The sequence below is a fragment of the Gymnoscopelus braueri genome (genome assembly GCF_963280865.1).
Source record: "Gymnoscopelus braueri genome assembly, chromosome: 17".
Classification (NCBI taxonomy): Eukaryota; Metazoa; Chordata; class Actinopteri; order Myctophiformes; family Myctophidae; genus Gymnoscopelus; species Gymnoscopelus braueri.
This window is the reverse complement of record NC_137617.1, coordinates 45117205-45139892: the sequence shown is the minus strand read 5'-3', so window position 1 is coordinate 45139892 and position 22688 is coordinate 45117205. Positions and strand designations below refer to the sequence as shown.

Sequence of the window (22688 nt, the reverse complement as noted above, 5' to 3'; positions counted from 1 at the left end):
AACAGATATATTTAGGCTTCATGGTTTGAGTTTGATATATCATTTGACATATTAACCTTATACTTCACAAGAGCTTGTAGATCTGCCATTTCCACCGAATGTTTGCACATTTCCACTTCAATGCTATAAATCATTCACCCCTGGAGATAGTTATGGGACAGCTCATTGCTTACACTGTCCTGCAGCTTTATCAATGAGGAGGGTTCAGCATTTATTTATTTGTATTCATTTATAAAGCTGTTTTACAAAAGCTTTCCTCCAGTCCTGCTTTCTTGGAATGTTTTTGTTATAGCTCCCCCTGCAGGTCACAACAACTTTACACAGGAGTTTGTGTCCGGAACTGATCTTCTGTACTGTGTTGTTGACAAGAGGACACAGTTAAGTGTAACACGTCATCCCTTTGAAGAGGAGCTGCGGGAGGAAAGTGTGTTTGTTGTTAAAGTTTAAAACGTCTAAAACAACGAGGTATGTTTATTTGAGGTGTGTTTTTCTTTGTGTTTATGAGTTTTACGTTTGTTGTACAATAGCCCTGGGGCTAGTTGTACAAATATACATGTTTACGTTATGTTCGTGTCGGTTTGCGTGTTGTGAGAGCTTGTTTACAGTTGGACGTTGGATTGAGGCTGATGTTAGAATGGTGTTTAATAGAGATGTTAAATACATGTGAGTAAAGGAAGAACCAGTGAGTTGTTTAACCAGGAGGCAGTGATGGTGATGTGGAAGTAATGGTGGGATAAAGACACAGCCTTAGATCAAGACTATCGCAGATGTATTATATCGATTTTGAGCGTTTTAGCGACCACCCTCCCCCCTAGTTTGCCCTGGAATTTCACCAGTAAAGCCCGTATTTCTCTGAACATGTACTTTCCTGCTTGCCCCAAATGTTAACTAGGTGTCCGGAGTATTTGTTTAATGTATTAATCCATATCTTTCTGTAAAGAAGTGTTTTAATCCCGTCTGTGGCCGAACGCCATTTCTTCCCCCTCGTTTACTTCCTGTTTACATTGAGTGTAATTCCGACTTTCACCGGATGCGCCCCGTCACTTCGCCCATTGGGAACTTCCGACAGAATCGGCCACAGACGGGATTAAAACAGTAATTTATTGAAAGATATGAACTAATACATTACACAAACACGCCGGACCCCTAGTTAACATTTGGGGCAAGTGGGAAAGCACCTTATATTTTGCCTTTGTACATGTTTGAAGAAATACGGGCTTTACTGGTGAAATTCCAGGGTAAACTTGGGGGGGGGGGGGGGGGGACTTGATCTAAGGCTACCATCACCCAATCCATTTCCTCCTCATTCATTAATTGTGCTGATGCTGCTTACATCATGGTTAGATAATTCTACTACTGTACTACTAATACAGGCTACATACTCCAGAAACACAATCAGAATAATACTCATTGCCAAGTGTGTTTGCACATGTCAGGTATTTGTCTCCATGAGGTTGACATACAGTACATATACCATAATATAAATGAAATGATTGCACACATACATTCATATTCTGTCCACATACATACACTTGGTGGAGGGGATTTGTGTGAAGGGGACCTCTGTACAGTAGCTATACTTCACTGACTGTGAGCTTGTAGATCTGCTGTTTTTTTTATATTTTGAAAACACATTTAAATTATTTCAATTTAATGGCATGCCCACAGCACTGTAATATTGATGCTGTTATGTACTATGTTGCCGTGTATAATAACATGTATTCTTCTATAGCAGCTAATATTACACTAACATGTACTATGTTGCAGTGATGTATATAGTCTGTATACATTTATAATATACTATCAATACAGGTATGTATGCAGCAGTGGTGTGTATATAGTCTGTATTCTTCCATAGATATCACTGTAATATTAAAGGTAGGGTAAGTGATGTTTTTTGATTGAAACAAAGAGCTTTATGTTAAAAGGTTAGCTTTATATTGTGATAGTAATCATTGCGATAGAGTGTTCAGTAACAGGGGTCTCATCTCTGTCCAGCTCTTTACAAAAAGAAATTGGTATCCCGACCTGAAAATGCATTTTATGAACAAACACTCTATAGCAATGAGAATATAGACCTATTTAACATTTATTTTAGCCAAAGAAAATCATTTACCCTACTTTTTTAATACTGGTATGTATGCTGGGGTATTTCATCATGTCTCACAGTAGGTGTGTGGAGTGAAGTCTCTTTAGCAACACAGAACACACTGGTTATTATAACCATTATTATGGTCAAGCAGTGATGAGAGGCTCTCTGCTGCACCTCAGTGGTCAACTTGTGCATTACAAATACTATTTAGGCATTTAGCAGACACTCTGATCCAGAGTGACTTCCCAGAGTGTAAGATCAGAGTAAATGACATGAACCCTATAGTCGAACAAATAGCCGGCTAAATGGTCACATAAATAGAGCAAAGAAAACAAGGTAGTGCTTCAAAGAAACTAGGATGGCAGGTAAACGTCAATCCTCCTAGGATCTGTCTAAATAGCACGCTGTCTAAATGGTACAAAAACAAATCTCTGAATAACAACGTGATGTGAACAAATAACCATCATATCTCTGCATAGTATAACTAGCATTTATTCCACATCTTAGAAGCCAGGAGGGAGAGGAGTCTCTAGGATGTGTAGCTGACATGTTATTTAATGAGATAGTTCACCTCCAAAATGTATTTTTTTTCCTACCGATTCTTATGGAGACTTGAGTTGAATGCATGAATTTTTTTTCCCGTTTTTGTCACATTCCTAAGCCAATAATGTGATGACCCGCATGCCTACCGGTCCGCTGGTCCTCAAATTATTGGCTTAGGAATTCGACAAAAAAAAAAAAATAGCCATGAATTTAAGTCTCCATGGGGTGACTAAATCGATAGAAAAACTGTGTTTTCGGTGACCACAATGCATAGGAAGCATAATGATGCTTAATACTAGTTGTTTGAACTCACTGAGAAACATGTCCTTGTTCATTTCAAGTTTGTCAAAGAAGTAACCCAGAGAAATAATCCTGATACTCAACCTGCTCTAGTGGCCAGCCGTAGAAGACTGGCTGTACTGTGAAGCTCCCAGGTACAAAATATCTATTAACTGAACAGTATATAGGAGCCAGGATATTACAAAAAAGTACTTGATATGCTCAACAAACCTCTCCTGATTAAATAAAACGTCAGTATATCAGACGACAACAAAAGAGGACCCCTTTGGTCAAGAAGCTATTTCGTTGCATTTTAAATGTGGTGAGAGAGTAGACTGCACTAGCGTGTCTGATATCATGTCTAGACGGGCGGGTTCAAAATCTGCGGAGAAAATTTCCGCCGGATCCTATTGGTTCACCGATCTGTCCGTCAGCCCCCACCCCGCCCCGCGCCCCTCCTCCTCCCCAATGTGTAGCATTGAGAGCCCTGACGTCACAACATTTGGAGCGACGCCCACTGCACTCTGGTTGGTTGGGGAAATGAAACATTTCCTATTCCAGGAACATCAACTGGTTGGTCCAGGCTTTAATTTTTTTAGCAAAACTAAAAGCCTGGAGATGGAGAATAGTGAGAGAGTAACTCCAATCCTGCATTTGTTCACATCTTAACCACATTATTACAACCTCATTTCACTCAGCCTGAGTTGAATTAAATCACTGTGATCAACAGGCAATAAAGAGATGAAGACAGGTGAATCATGTTCCATTCCATCAAGGTTATAACTCTCAGAGTTAAATGAACACTGAGGATTTCACTGTGTAACCACATGTACTAACTGTAACAGTAATGTTGTGTGTTCTCTCTGCAGACGAGACCCACTCCACCACACCTCACCTCAGACATGGCTGACAACATCCTGGATGCTGCCTGCCAGAGAGAATCACCACAGGCTGCCAAGAGGATGAGAATGGACACTAAGGTTGGGCGATATGCCAAAATATTCCTAGCGGCCATCGCCGGCCTAAAATTCGTCGATTGACGATATATTTGTGCTAGAAAAGCAATAATGTGAGAACAGCTCCCCAGTCCTTTAAGCTCGAATTATACTTTGCCGTACAGTGGGTCACGTGTCAAAAATAGCAGATCTACAAGCTCACAACGCGTCGCGGACAGGACGCAATGTGAGCCTGTAGATCTGCTATTTTCAGCGCGCGACCCCGTGGTACGACGGACTATACATTCGGCTGTAACACGTGCAGTGTCGGGTCAATGGAAAAACGTGATGAGACGGCATGACTGTATTTCTGCTGCCATGCACCAATCTCACTCTCTCACTGACCAAACTTGTTTAGACAACAAAGAATTGTAAATCACTTCCATAGGATATTCTTTTAGCACTAAGCTTAGATCACAGGCTAGGAGATGAAGTGAAGTTGAAGCAGAGAAGCCTACCTCAGTTTGCAGCAACGATGTGGCGAAACACACCCATCCAGGTCAACTTTTTTATATTCGGACAAATAATAAATCGTGGTGCTGCGGGATAAATCACCCGTCCGGGCCGCCCTCCCCTGTAACTAAAGGGACTTGCAGTGCGCGTCGGGTCGCGAGTGAATTCACATTTCAAATCGCATTGATTGACTGGTGATATAAACATAAGCTGACACAAGTTTTAATATCCAGAATTGACAGCAGAAGTTAAGAATCAAGTGCTTGATCTTGTGAGACCGGGGGACACGTGTTACTGCGTCATCAAGCTTGCAAATGCACAGTGAGGATTTGCAGAAACGGGAGCTTTAGTTTCAATTTCGTTTTTATATAAAATTATATATACAGCTATCATCAAACGTACAGTAGCTGATAAACAGACAACTAGGAAAGCAAAACTATTCCCTATTTCCTCTGCTCTCCTCCACTCCATTCAGTAGCCTACCTACTGGGGAGGGGACTGAGTTTTGTAGCCTAGACTCGTCAGAAATAAGCGCAACAAGAGCGTGCCTTCATCATGAATCATTATTAGAATGGCCCAAATTGATTAACATTTCGTGCACGCTTTGTATTGCGCTTTACATTTAATTTGGCTATATTTGAAGAGTTTAATTCTCGAGGAGGCAGACCATTAGGATACATTTACTTTGCAAAATAAAATGTCAAATATCGTCCGAAAAATCGCCTAATAAAAACGAAGATTGGACTCATCCAATCGCCGTCTACCGATATATTCGTCCAATCGCCCAACCTTACTGGACACTGACCATGTGAGTGACAGCTTTCAAGCATCATTACCAGATGAGCAACATTACTCACAGATGAATAGTAGTTTATTTGTCTGATTATAAATCTCCCTCTGGATGTTGTTATCGTTGCACTTCAGCAGGACGGCACCAGTGTACCTCTATCCTCCCTGAAAGCTGAGATGTTTGTGGACCTCAATCATCCCAACAAGGTCTTAAAGGGTCTCAACAGGCTGCGTCTCAACAGAACCCTGTGTGATGTAGTTCTGTGCTGTGAGGGACAGGAGGTCCCCTGCCATCGTACTGTACTGGCCTCCTTCAGCCCTTATTTTGAGGTAAATACACACTCAGTGTTTCCCCTAGGATGAAGTTGTAACTATGGCGCCGGGAGCGCCATATCTTTAAAAAAAAAAACGCTTTCTTTTTCTCCCAAATGAAGGGGGTCGTATTCTAAACTTTCTTTAGAGCGTTAGTTATCTTCCACTCCCAAATCATCGCTCAATGTAGGCAACAGGCGATTTGGGCGGAGATAGTACAGCTATTCACTGCGCACATACAGTAGCTCTGCGTTTGGAAAGTTCTACCATAGCAGCTACAACCAGCGTCAGCGTGGATATATTTTAATTTAAAATGTCTGCTGCTTCGATGGGACAAGTGGGGTAATTAGAGGCTTTTTGAACAGCTGAGAAACCTGCACATTTAACCACATAGAAAAGTAGTGCAAATGAAGTACAAATGTTTATGCTGAAGTCTGTGTCCTGTTTCTCTAGCTCAAGAATTTGGGTTGAAAATAGTGAAGTGAGGAGGGTGGGGGGCGAGGGGGCTTTTGTACTGTAAATACCCAAACTGGAAAAGCATGGACTTAGCGCGACTCTAGACAAAACAAATACATCTGTTGCAACTTCATTTGATATGCTGCGATGATGTACAGGCAAGCTATTGCCTAAAAGTTATTTGGAGCCTAGTAGGTTACTGAAACCTTTGTGACCCATAGAAAGCTGTTAGCCTAGGGAGAACCGTTTCACAGGAGACCTACAAGCTCACAACTCGTCGCATAAAAAATCAAGCTGTGTCAACCAAAAACTAGGCGTAGCGTGCCGCCACTGTTAAATGCATATAGGGGAAACACTGACACTTTTATTGACCTGCTGTTACGCAAATATATTTCAATTCTGCCTTGGCTTTAAGGGGAACCGATCATCATGCTGTTTCCATGCTATATCCAATTAATTCAATTAACCGTTGACACAGTGTAAATAAGAAAGACCTAAGCCATAAACACACCCAAGCCAACCATTCAGCTTTTCAACCTGCACAGGCCATGTTTACATCTGGTATGAAGGAGTCCACACAGGAAAGGGTGACCATCAGAGGAGTGGAGCCTCAGATGATTGGTTTGCTGGTGAACTATGCCTACACTTCTAAGGTGTCCATCTCTACTGATAATGTGACGGTAATATATTATCATCATAAGCCTCATTCATTGTGTCCATGTTTGTCCGACATGACGTCAGTGCTTAATAAAGAAATTTTGTTCATTTGGTCTAGGCCCTGCTAGCAGCATCAGACTTGTTTGATGTCACTGCTGTTCGAGGTGCCTGCTGTAAATACATGATGTGTCACATGGACATAAATACCTGTGTAGAGTTTTACTGCTGTGCCGATGACCACTCCTGTGAAATGTTGGTGAAACACAGCATGGATTACATACTGGAACACTTCAGTGACATCTACCAGCAGGTCAGTCTTTGAGGAATCATACATTTCCCCGAGTTGATTTAGTCGTTGTTGGCTTTTTTTTGCTATAACTTTGTTTTGTTACTGTTACTCAACCTCCCACCACCACAACTGACCCAGACCTGTGTAGAAACATTCAATCAGTCAGTGATTGGATTCATACATTAATAAGCTACAGTCACAAACCATCTATCACCAGTGAGCAGAGGAGAAAATGTTACTTCAGTGTGAAGTATGAGAACAGGGGGGTCTTCATCTATCAGCTAATCTACTGTATTTTGTTTTCTACCAATAGGAAGAGTTCCTGTCTCTCTCTGTGGAAAGACTGACAGAGGTTCTCTCCAGTGACCATCTCAATGTGCCCAAGGAGGACATGGTGTTTGAGGCTGCCATGCTGTGGTTAGACATGTGTCCTACCCGCAAGCAGAGATTTGAAAAGGTCAGTCATTTCTTAGTCTCACCTTACCAGACGATCACTTTACATGTTTGGCATCTACTGTATATGCGGTACTGGCTGGTAATGTGCATAGTTATTATATAACGTTGTTCCAGTTGGACTAGTAAATACTTGGTGTTCTCTGAATTTTTTTTAGGTGCTACAGCACATCCGTCTGCCTCTCGTCAGTCCCTCCTACCTCCTCACTGTGGTTGAGCCTCAGAGCCAGAGGTTCATCTCTGAGGCCAAGGAGCTTCCCTACTGTAACACAGCACGCCCACGCAGGACCACAGGTACCCTGCTGAACACATGCATGCATGTTGCACCTGATGATGCTGGAAAAAGCTTATCTGCCAATAACAAGACCAGGAGACCTGGTTCTGCCAGACCCAATAGCAGATCTACAAGCTCATAACGCGTCACATTGTAGATCGGCTGTATGTGGTTACTGTAGGTTTTGTATTAATGATCAAATCTGCAAAGTAACAAGTAACTAAAGCTGTCATATGCTGTAATTGTAGTGGAGTAGAAGTAACAAAAATGGAAAGGAAAGTAAAAGTACCTCAAAATTAAACTGTGCTTTGTAAGCACTTGCATAGTACTTGAGTAAATATACTTAGTTACTTTGCAGTACCACTGAGCAACCAATGACTGTCAAGCTAGCTAACACAGGTGTACTGATTGCTAGAGTGAATAGAGACATGGGTTTATATTAATAGTCTTAACTTAAAATGTATACATCACACAGCTTAGATCTTTGGATTAAATTGGAGAGCAGACCCGTGCCATCTTGGTGATGTAAAAAATGCAGCCTCAGTGACTTTACGAAAACACAGGGCATTTCTCCTCTGTCCATCTCTCTCTAGGGGTTTTCAGTTCAAATAACATTGACTTTCCCATAGACTTTTTGGGGTGTTTAAAGTTAAATATTTCAAAAACTACAAATTATTTCAAAATTAAAAATACAAGCACCCATGTACACAGTAAGCTGGATTTACAGTTTGAATGGAGTTTCTAAAGCGTTCCTGAATGGCTGTGGAGGAAAAGAGGGACAGACCGACAGACCGTCCGACAGACAAAGCCTTCTGTAGGCCGACCCCCTGGGTCTGGCAAAAAAAATATGACTGTTTTGCACCCTGTCCGTCCGTCTGTCTGTGAGCAGCAAGGAGGAAATGCCACCATTTTCACATTGGCCTGTTATAGAGCCACCAACAGGCCGATTTAAAAATATATATATATTTTCTAAATGCCTCAAACCATGAACGCAGCGTCCGATTGCCGTGAAAGGCAGAGGAATTGGCCTATTATAGCGCCACCAGGAGGCCCCAATAACCTACCTGACCTGGCGGAGCCCTGTGCTCCGAGGAGCACTTTTTCTAGTTGCATCATGATTTAATTATTTTAAGTTTACAATTCAAGCTTTCATTTAGTTGTTTGCGCTTTTATATATGTCACAATGCATACCAATTTTCTCCTGGACTCATTCAGTGACTGCAAATGTTTTTGCTGCCTCTCTGGGGAGAGAGTTCCAGAGGGTTGGGGCTGCCACACTGAAGGCTCAACCAAATACATTTGATTTCTCCTTCAACTCTTAATCTACTCTGTCTCACCTGCTCCTTTTCCTCTGTTTGTTGAAGTGATCGTGACGTTGGGACAGACAAAGTTTGACAAAGTTGAGAGTTTTGATCCCCTGACCAATCAGTGGAAGACTCTTGGACGACTGCCCTCTTGGACTGACTTAAGCGGGTATGCTGTGGTTGCATCAGGTGAGGATTACCATCAGAGTCAATCAATTTAAGATCTGTGATGGATCCTACTGTTTTACCTCTGAATAGACTGATCGCTAAGCCCCACCCAAACGATAGCGTTTGTTCAATGCTAGCTTAGCAACCATCATGTTGGACAAGCTGCCATTCATAGGAATCAATGTAATCTTGCACACACATACAAGATAATTTGCACGCTCACGTGAGCAATCGAAATAAGTAAATAACCAATATGTAAGCCTATTTATTAACCCACAATATTTATCGAATGTTATTCTATTTAGGCTTGCATAATGGGGACACTTTAGTGTTGTCATACAGTATACATTTACCTTGCAGACGTCACATCTGTAATTTCATGAAACCATTATCCAAACGTTCTCTTTTGGACTGCTTCAGGACATCTGACAGTAGTAGCATATACACCTACAGTAGGCTACTTACAGGTCATATAATGGACCAATGATATGCATCCAGCCATCGTCATTCATTCCTATGTTTCATTCACGCTGTTGACACTCTGCACGAGTCGGCAGCTTTTGTAAGCGTTGGTGAAAGGTGCGAATGGCTGTTTTTGATTGATATGCGAGGGGCAGCCAATAGAGGGGTAGTCAATAGAGGGGCAGCCAATAGAGGGGCAGTCAATAGAGGGGCAGCCTATGTATCTATTGTTGTCGGAGGAGCAGATCTTATTTTTCTCACCTCCGTCTTCCAGCAGCTAGGCGGGGCAGCTGGCCGAGTTGCCCAATGGTGTCTATGCTGCTGGTACAGCTCTTTATTAGATCTATGAGAATGTTAAGAAACACGTGCACAGTTTAAGCCGTTTATATTTGTGATAGCTGTTTGTGGAGACAGTGGGTTCCAAAAGGAGTGAGGGGTCTGGTTCAAGTTCAACATACCACTGAGCAACTATAGTACCGCACAATACTGTAAACATAGTAAGTAGTAGCGTTGCACAGAATCCCAAAGCACTACAGCCAGTGATTGAGTGTACATATATGATTGACAGGCAGTAGACACTTCACTTCACATAGAGCAACATGATTGGTCAAGGAATACTGGGAACAGTGATTTTTGACCATTTTAATTGCTGGTAGATCATCACATGCAGTGTAACAGAGGTTCTGTTACGTCTCCGATGGGGTATTAAGGACTGTATCTCTAGGCACTATCGGCTCTTATGACTGTCGCAGTATGGTTGGCAGTATGGTGGGGCTGAGACGAGCGGCTCAGCCGACTATGAGATTCTAGGTATAGCTCCTCTGGGTGTAGCTCCTCTGGGTATAGCGCCTCTGGGTATAGCTCCTCTGGGTATGGCTCCTAGGTATGGCTCTATCTCAAGTCTCCAGATACTCTTCAGGTTATTATCCTACAGCTGGTCTGCGTCCTCTCACGCGTTAAGTTCCTGTACTTATAGGTGGGACATGGTGTCGTATGATCTTAGGGCGACGTCATACTGGCGTTACGTCCTTAATCGGGACGATTATCCTATCGTCATCGTCGTCTTGGCAACACTCCCCCGGTGGCAGGATACTGTCACCATTCGCCGGGCGACGATGTTCATTATTATTTCCTTAGTCTTCTTAATTTTGATTTCCTCTTGATGGTGGGGGGTGGAGGGCTTGTGCGTGCTCTCTTCCCGGTTTGGAGTGTCAGAGATACCGCAAGGCATTCACTACACACCATACCCGTTCTAGCGTCCATTTCCATCGCACTGTGGCATAGGACCACCTGGTTGAGTCCGTCGACCAGATGGTTAGTTGAGTAGAGTAAGTCGGGCTGACAGGATTCTGTGAGCCCCTCTTCGAACCGTCGTGTCGGTGCGCTAGGCCTTCATCTCCCTTCGGGCTGGGGGCTCTGACGTACCGGATCGCCAGGAGCTCCTTTGGCAGCTGAGGCAGCCTGAGCCTGAGCGCTGGGGCAGCTGAGCCGCTCGTCTCAGCCCCAGCCAGCCATACTGCCAGCCATACTGCCAGCCAACCATACTGCGACAGTCATAAGAGCCGATAGTGCCTAGAGATACAGTCCTTAATACCCCATCGGAGACGTAACAGAACCTCTGTTACATTTGGTCCTCGACCCTTAGTAGAGCCTAGCCAACTCGACTGATTGCAAGCGACACCGGTCGCGCTTACTGAGATTGATATACCGACCATCATAGTCAGACTTGATGAACACGGCGATATACCGGGCGAGAGCCCTCGCCTGCAGTCCAGAGTCAAGGTCTGACGAGATTTTATGGACACAGCTCATTGCCGTGTCCGAGCAGTTATCCGCACTGAGCAGACAACTGCAAGTCCCTGCGCAGTGGACCCAGCTGCCCGCCGCACAAGGAGCGGTCGCGGTACCCACCGCACCTACCAAGATTGAGGGCAACACCCAGGAAGACTATGTTCCTCTCGGATTGTGTCTCCCAAGTGCCGCCCCCACCAGCCATCAAGCTGCAGAGCCCGAGAGCGAACCCATTGGACTCGCAGCTGAGGGTAAGACGAAGGCGATCACCCTTTGGATCCCTAATTCCACCTCTGTAGATGCCAGGACGACCGAGCTCGATCAGGGCCCCGCTGATGTACGCACTCATCGCCTACTTACAAGCAGCCGGCTGCCACTAGTTAACGGCAACTGCCCGGTCGATGAGCCCACGGAGCCGCTACAAGGTCATACCGAGGAGAGCACCGAACCTGCACTACGCACAGCACCGAACCTGCACTACGCACTACGCACAGCTATACCAGCCAACGCGGAGCCGAGCCCGGTCCCCATCCCTACCGCAGAGCCGCCGCAGTTTGCGCTCCGCTCACAAGAGACGGGACAGCAGCAGCCTATAGCTGAGCCCGCAGCCATGCCCATGCCACATAACCTAGGAGACGTCCCTCCCCACTCTAGCATCAAAGTGCCAGAGACGCCTCCCCCTCCAGCACACGAGAGGACGGAAACGGTCCTCCACTCCCAGACAATGCCGGGAACCTTACTAACGAACCCCTTACAGTTACTGCACCATCTGCTACACAGACGGTCCAGGGGGGAGAAGGCCCACCAGTGGAGACCCAAGAAATCGCCATTCTGTGGCTTAACAGTCTGTAAACCCGAGCCTGCCCCGCCAACAGAGTTTAAGACATACCAAGAACTCCTCAGAACTACTGCATCATCCTTAACAGAGATGCAGGGGGGGACAGACCCTCCCTCCTTAAAATCGGAGGACTACCGCAGAGCAGAAGCAGTCATCCTGAGACGCATCCAGGAGAAAAGCTTCCCAGAGGAGTTAAAACACACCCTAGCCGGGACTAAGTTACCAAAATCCAGCAAGATACGCAACCTAGCGCCAGAGTATCACGCAGGTCTACTCAGAGTAGGAGGCAGACTCCGTCGATGTCATGACCTGTACTACGGAGCAATGCACCCAATCCTACTACCCCACTCTCACCCGTACACCAAGCTCATCATCCAAGAGTACGACGAGAGGTTAAATCACCCAGGAACAGAACGAGTCTTCGCTGATTTACGAAGGAAGTACTGGATACTAAAGGGGAGGGAAGCCGTCAAGAAATACCAAACCAACTGTTTCCAATGTCGGAGATGGAAGGGAGAGGCCGAGATTCCCCAAATGGCCGACCTCCCAAACTCCAGCCTGAGATTGATGGACCCGACGTTCTACTCCACCGGAATGGATTGTTTCGGACCAATGACTGTGAAAATCGGTAGGAGGACAGAGAAAAGATGTGGGATTATATTCAAATGTCTCACCACTCGTGCAATCCACATTGAATTCCTCACAAGTATGAGTGCAGACTCTTTCCTCACGTCACTCCGTCGATTCATAGCTCGCAGGGGGAAGCCCCACGAGCTCCGGTCCGACCGAGGCACCCTCGGCTTTGTTACCATGGTGTTCTATGCCACCGTGACTGCACATTACAGTCACAGGCTCCTCCTAAGCTTCCCCTATAGCTACACCGCTGCACCAGCTGCGTAGCACATCCACCCACATCGCTCGGACCCGATGGAGATGTAGAACCAGACGATGTTCTACGAATCCCCTCTCCCGACCAAGTACTGGAATGAAGAGGAGAGCGCACTCACCTTGCCCGACGTCCGTCAGCCTACACCTCGTAGAGTGCAATCAATCGTGGCACAACAGCACAGTTCTCCCACGCGAGACCAAGGGGCTGAGCCGCTCGTCTCAGCCCCAGGCAGCCATACTGCCAGCCAACCATACTGCGACAGTACTTATAGGTGGGACATGGTGTCGTATGATCTTAGGGCGACGTCATACTGGCGTTACGTCCTTAATCGGGACGATTATCCTATCATCATCGTCGTCTTGGCAACATGCAGGGTGTTGTCTAAATGTTACTACAAGAATGTTACCTACTGTACTGCATGCCACCAGTGGTGAGGTTGGTATGTATAAGACAGAACAGAAGTTCTCATAATTGGTTCTGGTGAGCAGAGAGAATCAATAAGTAGACCCGGTAACCTGACTGTAGAAAGTAACACTACAGTAAAGAACCTGGGGTTTATTATTGATTCTGAATTAAATTTTAATACACACATTAATCATGTTCCCAAGATTGCCTTCTTTCATCTTAGAAATATTGTGTGTTTAACTATTGTGTTGTTTAAATTAGTTAATAAAATGTTATATTTTCACAGGGATTATTTATCAGTGTGTTAGATAATACATTTTGGAGTGGGTATATGTGTCCAGATGGCTGTCAGACGGTGAGACAATGCTGCTCCGCAGGTCTAGAATGGAACAAACGGGCGCAGCCAACGTCAACAACTGCTGTCGACCAGACGTGAGATCTCAGCGTACCGTAGGCTGAAGGCAAAGTCAGGATATATTGATAAATGCCGAAAGCTGCGGTGATCTCGCAGTACGCCCATTATTTGGTCTGCACCGCGTTGCTAAATGAGGGCCAGATACTGTGTACCGATGTGCGTGATTTTTGGACTGAATCTGAAGGAAGAATAGCAACATTTTTTCTTTTACAAATGTCAGCCTCCTGGTGGTGCTCTAAAAGGCAGATGTGAGAAAAGCAGAGCAAAGGTTTTTCCTTGGCCTCTAGGGAATTTCACGCAGATCGGTGCAGTTATAGGTAAAAACGTGAATCGGCCTGTTATAGCGCCACCATGAGGCTGATGTGAAAATGTTCAAGTGGCATTTCTTCATTGGCCTAGTGGGAATGTACTTGCAAAATGTCACAGAAATCGCATGCTGCGTTCATGATTTGAGGCATTTTGTCCAAAACTAACCAATCCCGCAAACTTTGGAAGCCAATCTTAGCCAATCAGGATGGAATAGGGAAAATCGGACAGATCCGTGTTGATCACATGACTAGAGATACCGTGTACTGATTTGTGTGATGTTTGGACCAAATCTATAGGAATAATTTAAAAAAAAGTATTTTCCAAAAATCTTTCTCTTTGTGGCGCTATAACAGGCCAATCTGAAATATTCGGGGCAGAGGTTCTGAATTGGCATCCAGGGAGTGTGTGTGCACAGTTTTGCAGCGACCGGGCCAACAGAGCTAGAGATTAGCTGCTCGCAGACAGACGGACGGACGGACCGACACACGGACGGACGGACAGGGTGCAAAACATAGTCTCGGCCATGCCTTTCGGCCTGGCGGAGACAACTAAGATGAGGGAACATATTACTCCAGTTTTAGGTTCACTACATTGGCTCGCGGTTGTTTTTAGGATTGATTTTAAAATAGTTTTACTTGTTTATAAAGCTCTCAATGGCACCTTCCTACCTCTATGACTTTCTGCCTAGATGTTCTAAACGCCCCTTAGGTCTTCTAGTGCTGACCTGCTAGAAGTGCCTACAATGACTGCCTACGATGAAAAAACACGGTGAAGCAGCATTCTGCTTCTACAGGCTGACTGCTTTCAGTGAATTTTTAAATCTCTTTGTTATTCAAGTCCTCACTGTTTTGACTGATTCACTGCCTTTTTTGCTATGTATTTTTTCTTTAATGTTTTATTCTTTTGTTTTTCTTTTTTGCTTTATTGTTAAATTATTTGTAATTTTTTTGTAAAGCACTTGTGCTTTATTCTTGCTCTGTAAAGCACTTTGAGCTGCATTTCATGTCATGAAAGGTGCTATACAAATAATGTTTATTATAAAGCCCACCTGGTAGCTTATTTCACAACACACTTGCACCGTTTTGGTGAATTCCTTGGCTTTATAAGTAAACCATCACAATAAGATGGACGATATGTGAAGAAATGTAAAGTTGTGTATGCATATTCAAATCTTATTTCTTTTAACTTGTTTTAATTCTGCTCTTCTTCCACCATAGGTTCCACTCTGTATTTGGCCGCAGACCCAGTCTATGATGATGATGATAATGTCTTTTTGCGCTATGATGTTCACCACAACTCATGGTTGAAGATGGCTCCCATGAATGAGCAACGCGATAAATCGAGTAAGATTCAAGAAGTGATTCAAATTAACCACATTAGCTCTGGTGGCCCTATTTTGGGCAGGTCACCATAGGCAACTTAAAAAAAAACTAAATTCAGTATTATTGTTTTATTTCAAATAATAGCAAATCTACAAGCTCACTACGTGTCGCATCAGCTAGAAGATGGTCTGTTTCCAAATAGCCACATTTGTAAACTAAATTTATACATTTCAGAATATAATGCCAGTGCTTTTATATTTAATATCTAATTATATGGAAGTTAATTAAAATGAGCTGTTGTCCTCTCTTTGTTTTGGAATAACCGCTAAGTGTTTTTGCCTTGGTTACCCAATGAAATGCTGCATAGTGCATATGGCCACGGTCAGGGGCGCCGATTTATGATTTAGCCAATGGGAGCTTAAGTTCAAGTTGTGCATTTTGATTATTGGCGGATGATAACTAGTGGAACAAGGAATTAATAATTTTTCAGATTGCAGAGAGAGAGTATTAATGGCAGATCCCTTCAGCATTACGTGTGGAATAAGACCGGGTGTCATGCATCCTGCGCAGTGTGCACGTTACAAAGCATTTTAACCGCTCGACCGGCGCATTCCCAGTGGGTGCTCGAGCTCCTGAGCACCCACAGGATCGCCTATGGCCATGGTCATCACTTCATCAGTTTTACTTTTATTTTTTCTCTTCTCAACCCCACATGTAACATAGGCCTGGTGATGCTGGATGGATATGTGTTTGCAGTGGGGGGCTGGGGCAAGAAGAGTCCTGGGGTCGTAGACTCAATAGAACGCTACGACCCCAACACAGACACCTGGCAGCTCATGGACTCTGTCGGTGTGGCAGCGCATTACGTTTCTTTCAGCTGTGCTGTGGTCGCACTGGATGGACAGCTGTATTTTATTGGTATGAACAGATATATGCACCTGCAGGTTCAGCCTGCTGGATTTCATGAGGTTGTGTTTTAATGTAGTGTTAGTGTATGTCAAGCATAATGGTTCACTGAAAATGTACAAATCCTTTGGAATTATTACGTATTCATGCTTCTCCTGTTGACTGTGAATAATGTTTTGACATGCGTGTCCTCCTGGACTAGGTGGTGCTCCAATGCTCCAAGAGCCAAACCGGAGTGTCCAGGGGGCCAAGTACAACCCTAAAACATCTGTGTGGACAGAAGTCCCTCCTATGCAGATTCCACGTAATAAATCAGCTGCTTGTGTGCTGAATGGAAAGATCTATGTTACAGGTATCTTACCTCTTCTTAGTCAGTGGTGGAAGAAGTACTTTTTGTTTCACATTACTTACTTATGCCTATCGCTCCTTTTCATGGAGCATAGGCCGTTGACTACACAGTCCGCCAGAGTCCTCTATCCTGGGCCTTCTATTCCAGCTGTTTCCCTGTCAGTCCACACTGCTTGATGTCAGTCTCAAGGTCCCTGCACCAGGTGTTCTTTGGCCTTCCCTCTTTCTTTTGCCTTGCGGGTTTCATCTAAGGGCTTGTCTCATGATGCTGGTAATGGGCTTCCGGAGTGTGTGGCCAATCCATCCCCACCTTCTTCTCTTAATCTCCTCTCCCACTGGTGGTAGATCCGCTTTCTGCCAGAGATCGTTATTGCTGATGGTGTCTTTTTTACATAATTTAAAAATAATACCAGAATATAGAAATACTTTTTTACTCCAGAGAAAGTACAATAATATAATTCAAATGTGCTTGCAATATCAAACCCGTTTCACAGTTGTATTATTGTAATAAGTAATGCATTAATGTATTCATCACTCTAATGTTAGATCTGGTACAGGTGGAGTAGCTGTATAGCTTAACCTATAATAATAATTCTCATTTATCAGTTAATGTATGTTTATTATAAATTATCAAAATTAGAAAAGTAAGTAGCAAACTGTCAAATAATTGCAACAATAAATAAAATTAAGTATTTGCCTCTGACTTGTAGTGGTGTAGAAATATTAAAAACGAAACGTTCAAGTAAATTAAAAGTACAGTACTTGAGTAAATGTATTCAGTTACTTTCCACCACTGGAAACATTATAAAACACACTAACAGTCACTATCCTGTTAATTCTTGTTTGTCTATAGGTGGTCTGCATTTTAATAATGACAATAATGACATTTTAATAACGACAATGGAAAATGGGATGGAGTGCTACAACCCCAAGACCAATCAGTGGACCATGTGTGCCTCCATGCAAGTGGAACGCTCCTCGCCTAGCATGGCTGCGGTGGATGGAAAGATCTACGTACTAGGAGGGCGGAGCTTGGATAACTCCGATATTGATAAGTATGACACTGCTGCTCCATTAATGTCTGAGAAAATGTGTCTTCTTGTTCACACCAGACATTTCTCTCATGGCTGTTTGTTTGTGTCTCTTCATGTAGTTCTGCCCTTAACATCGAGTGCTACTGTGAAGAGACGGACACGTGGGAAACTGTGGGGCAGATCTCTAATGCCTGCTTCAGTGTCAAATGTGTCTCTCTCAAGCTGAGGAGGGACCATGGTCATCCCATAGATGATGATTCTGAAGGTGACTAGGGTTGTTGGGGTCCGGAACCGGATCCAACATTGAGGAACGGGTTTGTCACTCTGTCAGAAGATGTGGACTTCATGTCTGCTATACAATTACGATACCAGTGGTTCTCAAACGTTTTTATTTCAAGGACTACCATAACTCTTGAGTTACAGACCTGTAAGGTTCCATTTAGAACCTGACTAAATTTGTGTTTTAAAAAAATCTATATCATTTTGGCTTTCATTCAAATGTTTGATAAATATAGGAATTGTCAAAGGGAACCGTTAAGGAATCAGACCGTTAAGAGGGAATTGTTAACAAACCAGAATTGTTCAAATCCTAAAGGGTCCTAACCCTAAAGGTGACAGAATATAGATGGATATATAATATGATTAGATTAGATTGATATAATGTAAACAATGAAGATGATGATTAAGAAGCTTCCTGCTGGGACGTCACAGAGAAGAGACACACTGTGTTGTGATGGTAGTGTCAGCCTCCCATTGAGTTGAGTTCAGAAGCTCTGCTCAGACCCAGCTCACTCAGATGAAGGAGATGGGGAGGAGAGAGAGATGGACACAGCGTCCCATGCTGCTACTGCTGCTCCTGGCCAGCCTATCAGAGCTGAGGGGCTTCCCTTCCAGTCCCTCCATGGATGCAGACGTCACCCCCAGAACCACTGTCTTGTTGAAAGGTAAGTTCAACCTGTCAGTCTGTTCCTGTTCAGCCTACCTGTGACATCATCAGTAGCCATTTGGTCATTCACAAGATGGGGGGGGGGGGGACAAAAAAAAGAGAAAGGCAGTAGTTTCCCCATTAATGATGTCGTTGGTAGCATAGACGCTGATACCATGGGGGCCTCGGGGCATAAGCCCCCAAGCGAAATGATCAGCCCCCACATGAATCTCAAATGTCGGGCCCAAATTGATTACCATCACTATAGCGGGGCGCAGCTCTGAAGGTGCAAATGCGTGCCCGCGAGAGAGCCGGCAATGCGCCGTTAACACCTAGAACAATAGATGCACACGGAGATAGACGGGAACGCCCCATTCGATTTTAGCTTGGGGGGAAAACAGAACGATCTGCCTCATAGAGTTACATCATACACGAACGTTTGAATCACTTTCAGAGCTATTTTATGGACGATAGAAACATTGACAGCCAAGAAAAATCCATCAGAAGGACAGCTGGAACACAATCGTCCACTCGCCCTCGGAAAAGTTGAATTATTATTAAGATATATGTGACTAAAAAGACCACACATTGCCAATCTATGAGCTTGCAGCGCGTCGGAACGCGACGCGTTGTAACTGTGAGCTAAATTGACAATGTGTGGTTTATGTTCCCCCCCAGAATACGTAAACTGGGGTTCATGTGGTTTATCAGATTATCCTTATTATGTCTTATTGCATGAGTAAAGTTTCAGCACAAGCACCACTGAGATCGGAGATCTGTTTCACTCTTTCCATCTCCGTCTGAATACCAAAACACTCGCCCTAAAGCACAGTCGCCCCGGGGCAAACCCACCGGGATTCACCTGGTATTTCTAAACGTAACCTCATTAAAGCGGTGCCAAAACATAACCTTATTCCTAAACTGAACCTCAGTAAAACTATGCCTAACCCTGAACTTATTTCAAACCTCATCCTCTGTAAAACAAATACAAGAATACAAGAACCGCTGGTCGGTGGAAAAAATGGGGGCGAGCGTGTTTTGGGGCGAGTCTTCTGGTTACCTCCCGTCTCCCTCCGTGTTACAAAACATTTTTACACATGCACAGTGTTTAATCGCCTGGTAGAGACACTATTACAAGATATGATCAATTAAACTTACCATAATATCAAAGGATGCAGGATTTACACACTGCTTTAGCTCCGTGTTCATTGCCAGATTTACAATTGTCTTTCTGTAGGTTCTTAAACGAGGATAGGCAGGCTAGGGTTTGGCTTGTGTTGTAACTTGTGTGTAAATCTCTGCATGTTGAACTGCGTTTCCAAACTAACGGCGTCGATGTCTCCTGTACTTGGAATTCACTAAAACGTGTTCTATAAACATCATTGATGAATGAATGGCTTTTGCTTTTTGATATTATGATAAGTTTAATTGATCATATCTATAGAAAATGTAATGGTGTCTCTTACCAGGCGATTACATCAGATAACCTCGGGCCGTTTAATTTAGACTTAGAGATTTAGCATGGTGCATTGTTGACATTTTCTGTCAGCTGAAATCTGTCCTGCCTGTTGATAAAGTGACTTTAACCCTGGGGTCCTAATGCATTTTCACACTCATCTGTGTATGGCTTTCTTTTTCTTGACGTCCCTGCAGTGAATGGCAACGTGAAGGAGGAACCCATCGACAACAAAACCTCCCAGCAGATTCAGGAGCTTGTGGCCACGTTGACCAATCAGTCTGGCCTGGACATCATCCGTATCCACAAGCCTTTCCACACAGACAACACCAGCATCCAGAAACAGTGGCATACTTTCACCAACCCACCTCCTTCTACAGGCCCAGTTATACCTTATATAGGCCCAGTCACACCTTCTATAGACAGACAGAGACACACACACACACACACACACACACACACACACACACACACACACACACACACACACACACACACACACACACACACACACACACACACACACACACACACACACACACACACACACACACACACCACAACCTAAATAAATAAAGACAGTATATGTACATTTTTACAGAAACCTGCTAGAGACTGACTTTAGCGATGGGCATGAGTACTTGAATTGGATGTCAGTATTCGGTCATCATATACAGTAGGTTTAATCAAATGTTTTTGTTTTGTAAAAAATAAAAAGAGAAAAAACTCACTATTTATATACACTCTTTTTTTTTTTTAAGAGTTGCCAGATATTTTCACCCCTTTTTTCTTCCAATTGTGTCGTTTTGCCAATGAACCCTCCCCACACATTTCTGTGTTGCCAATGCTGTTGTATCGTACTGACTCACCTGCCAGTGAGGAGCCCCCACCGAGAGAACGTAGTGTCTCCGTCCTACTCCTCTTGTTCAACACCCACCTCTGACAGGTGTCGCCCCCCCTCCCCCCAGCCCATTGGAGTCGCGACGCTAACACAGCTTCCCTCTCCCGAACACGGACAGTGTGTTGGTATAGAACGTGATGGATTCCAACCCCCTAGACTTCACTGTGGTGGACTTTACCCCTGCTACAACCAAGTGCCTCTCAAGTTGATTTTGTTTTTGTTGGCTGGGACGCAGTGATGTAACTGCAGTTAAGGTTTATAAATAAAAAAGAACGTTAAGTGTTTTCTGTCATACATCAATCGATGATCTAACGTTACAGTCAGAATGGTGACCAGGCATAACTATATATGCAAATAACTAATTTAGTAACTAAAGCACTCATTTAATTTGAGTGGAATAAAAACTACAGTATTTACCTCTGTGATGTAAGTATAAATTATTGAGGAAAATGTTTAAATACTCAAGTTTATTGAAATACCTCAAACTAGTATTGAAGTACAGTACTTGAGATAATTTCCACCACAGGTGAACCTCAGGAACTCATAAATAGTCCAGATTAGATCTACTCTTCCATCCTCCTATTGACATACAGGACTATATTTAAAGAGTTTGTTCAACCTTTGTATTTATACTTGATTTTGTATTTATGTCAACAACAAAGACAAACACTAATGTGACTACACTTTTCTACATAAAACCCACAAACTAGTTTTGTTGTGACCAACAAATTGTAACTCCCAGTTACAAATGTCTGTCAACTGAACATCTTAAATGTCTGTCAACTGAACAGCTTAAATGTCTGTCAACTGAACGGTGTATAGTAGCTAGGATATTACTGAAAAATACTTGATATGCTCAAATAAAGCTTCAGTATATCAGATGACTATTGACTACATAAGATGCGAACACGTCAATAAGCTGTTAATTTGCATTTTAAAACGTGGAGAGAGTGACTTCACATCTGACAATGACAATGGAACACAGGGAGATAGAAAACTATTTTAATGTGTACGTTCAAGATGAGCAGAGAATCACTTTTCACCCCTGAATTAGTTCCAGTGTGTCTATTAGAGGACTGGTATCAAATCATGGTAAATAGTGTTAATCTAACTCTGAACCCACGAGGGGCTTAAACACATTTCAGATTATACAGTGCCTGCTATTGAGATGGGAGGTGAGGGACATGACGTAAACATGAGTGTAGAAAATATTACATTTAATGTGATGGTATTTACTAAACCATCTGTGGTTCTAATACCATAGTTTGTAGTATGATGGGGGTCAGAACATGTTGTCTTTTAGCAGACCTACGCTGTCTAGTGGTGGAAAGAACTCATTGCCCACACATTCATAAAGCTACTTGTCTTTATTTACTCACCATATAACATCTGCAATAAAGGTTTATCTTACCTTTCTTATCTTATCTTGTGTCAATTAATTAGCATTTCATTTCTACACAAAGGAAAATGCTAACATATGCCAATTCAGTATACCATGACATACATTCATAGTTTGTTAGGAAGGCAAAGTAGGCTCAATACGAATAAATGCAGAGAAACTCAGTTCATAAAGACAGAGTTCATAGTTCATAAAGACTCAGGTCATAGTTCATAAAAACAGAG

General features: G+C 43.4%; 1 protein-coding gene across 2 annotated transcripts; it reads left to right on the top strand.

The window, feature by feature from the left end:
* The first annotated feature begins 398 nt into the window (after window positions 1-398).
* LOC308105469 (kelch-like protein 24) lies at window positions 399-21949 on the top strand. 2 transcript variants are annotated; one of them, XM_080456200.1, is made up of 14 exons: window positions 399-465; window positions 3784-3894; window positions 5290-5481; window positions 6465-6599; window positions 6695-6886; window positions 7179-7322; window positions 7477-7612; window positions 8957-9085; window positions 15391-15516; window positions 16219-16413; window positions 16604-16753; window positions 17603-17804; window positions 17903-18727; window positions 20362-21949. In XM_080456200.1, the coding sequence occupies exons 2-13, from the start codon at window positions 3817-3819 to the stop codon at window positions 18054-18056; spliced, it is 1833 nt and encodes a 610-aa protein (XP_080312326.1). In that variant the 5' UTR covers window positions 399-465; window positions 3784-3816; the 3' UTR covers window positions 18057-18727; window positions 20362-21949. The 2 variants fall into 2 exon arrangements, with proteins under 2 accessions (XP_080312326.1, XP_080312325.1); XM_080456199.1 differs by having other exon boundaries at window positions 5287-5481.
* The last annotated feature ends 739 nt before the right edge of the window (window positions 21950-22688 follow it).

Coding starts and splice junctions, on each gene's coding strand:
- LOC308105469 (XM_080456199.1), top strand. CDS start 3,817: ATGGCTGACAACATCCTGGATGCTGCCTGCCAGAGAGAATCACCACAG. Junction 15,517..16,218: donor TGAGCAACGCGATAAATCGA/GTAAGATTCAAG, acceptor CATGTAACATAG/GCCTGGTGATGCTGGATGGA. Junction 16,414..16,603: donor TGGACAGCTGTATTTTATTG/GTATGAACAGAT, acceptor CTCCTGGACTAG/GTGGTGCTCCAATGCTCCAA.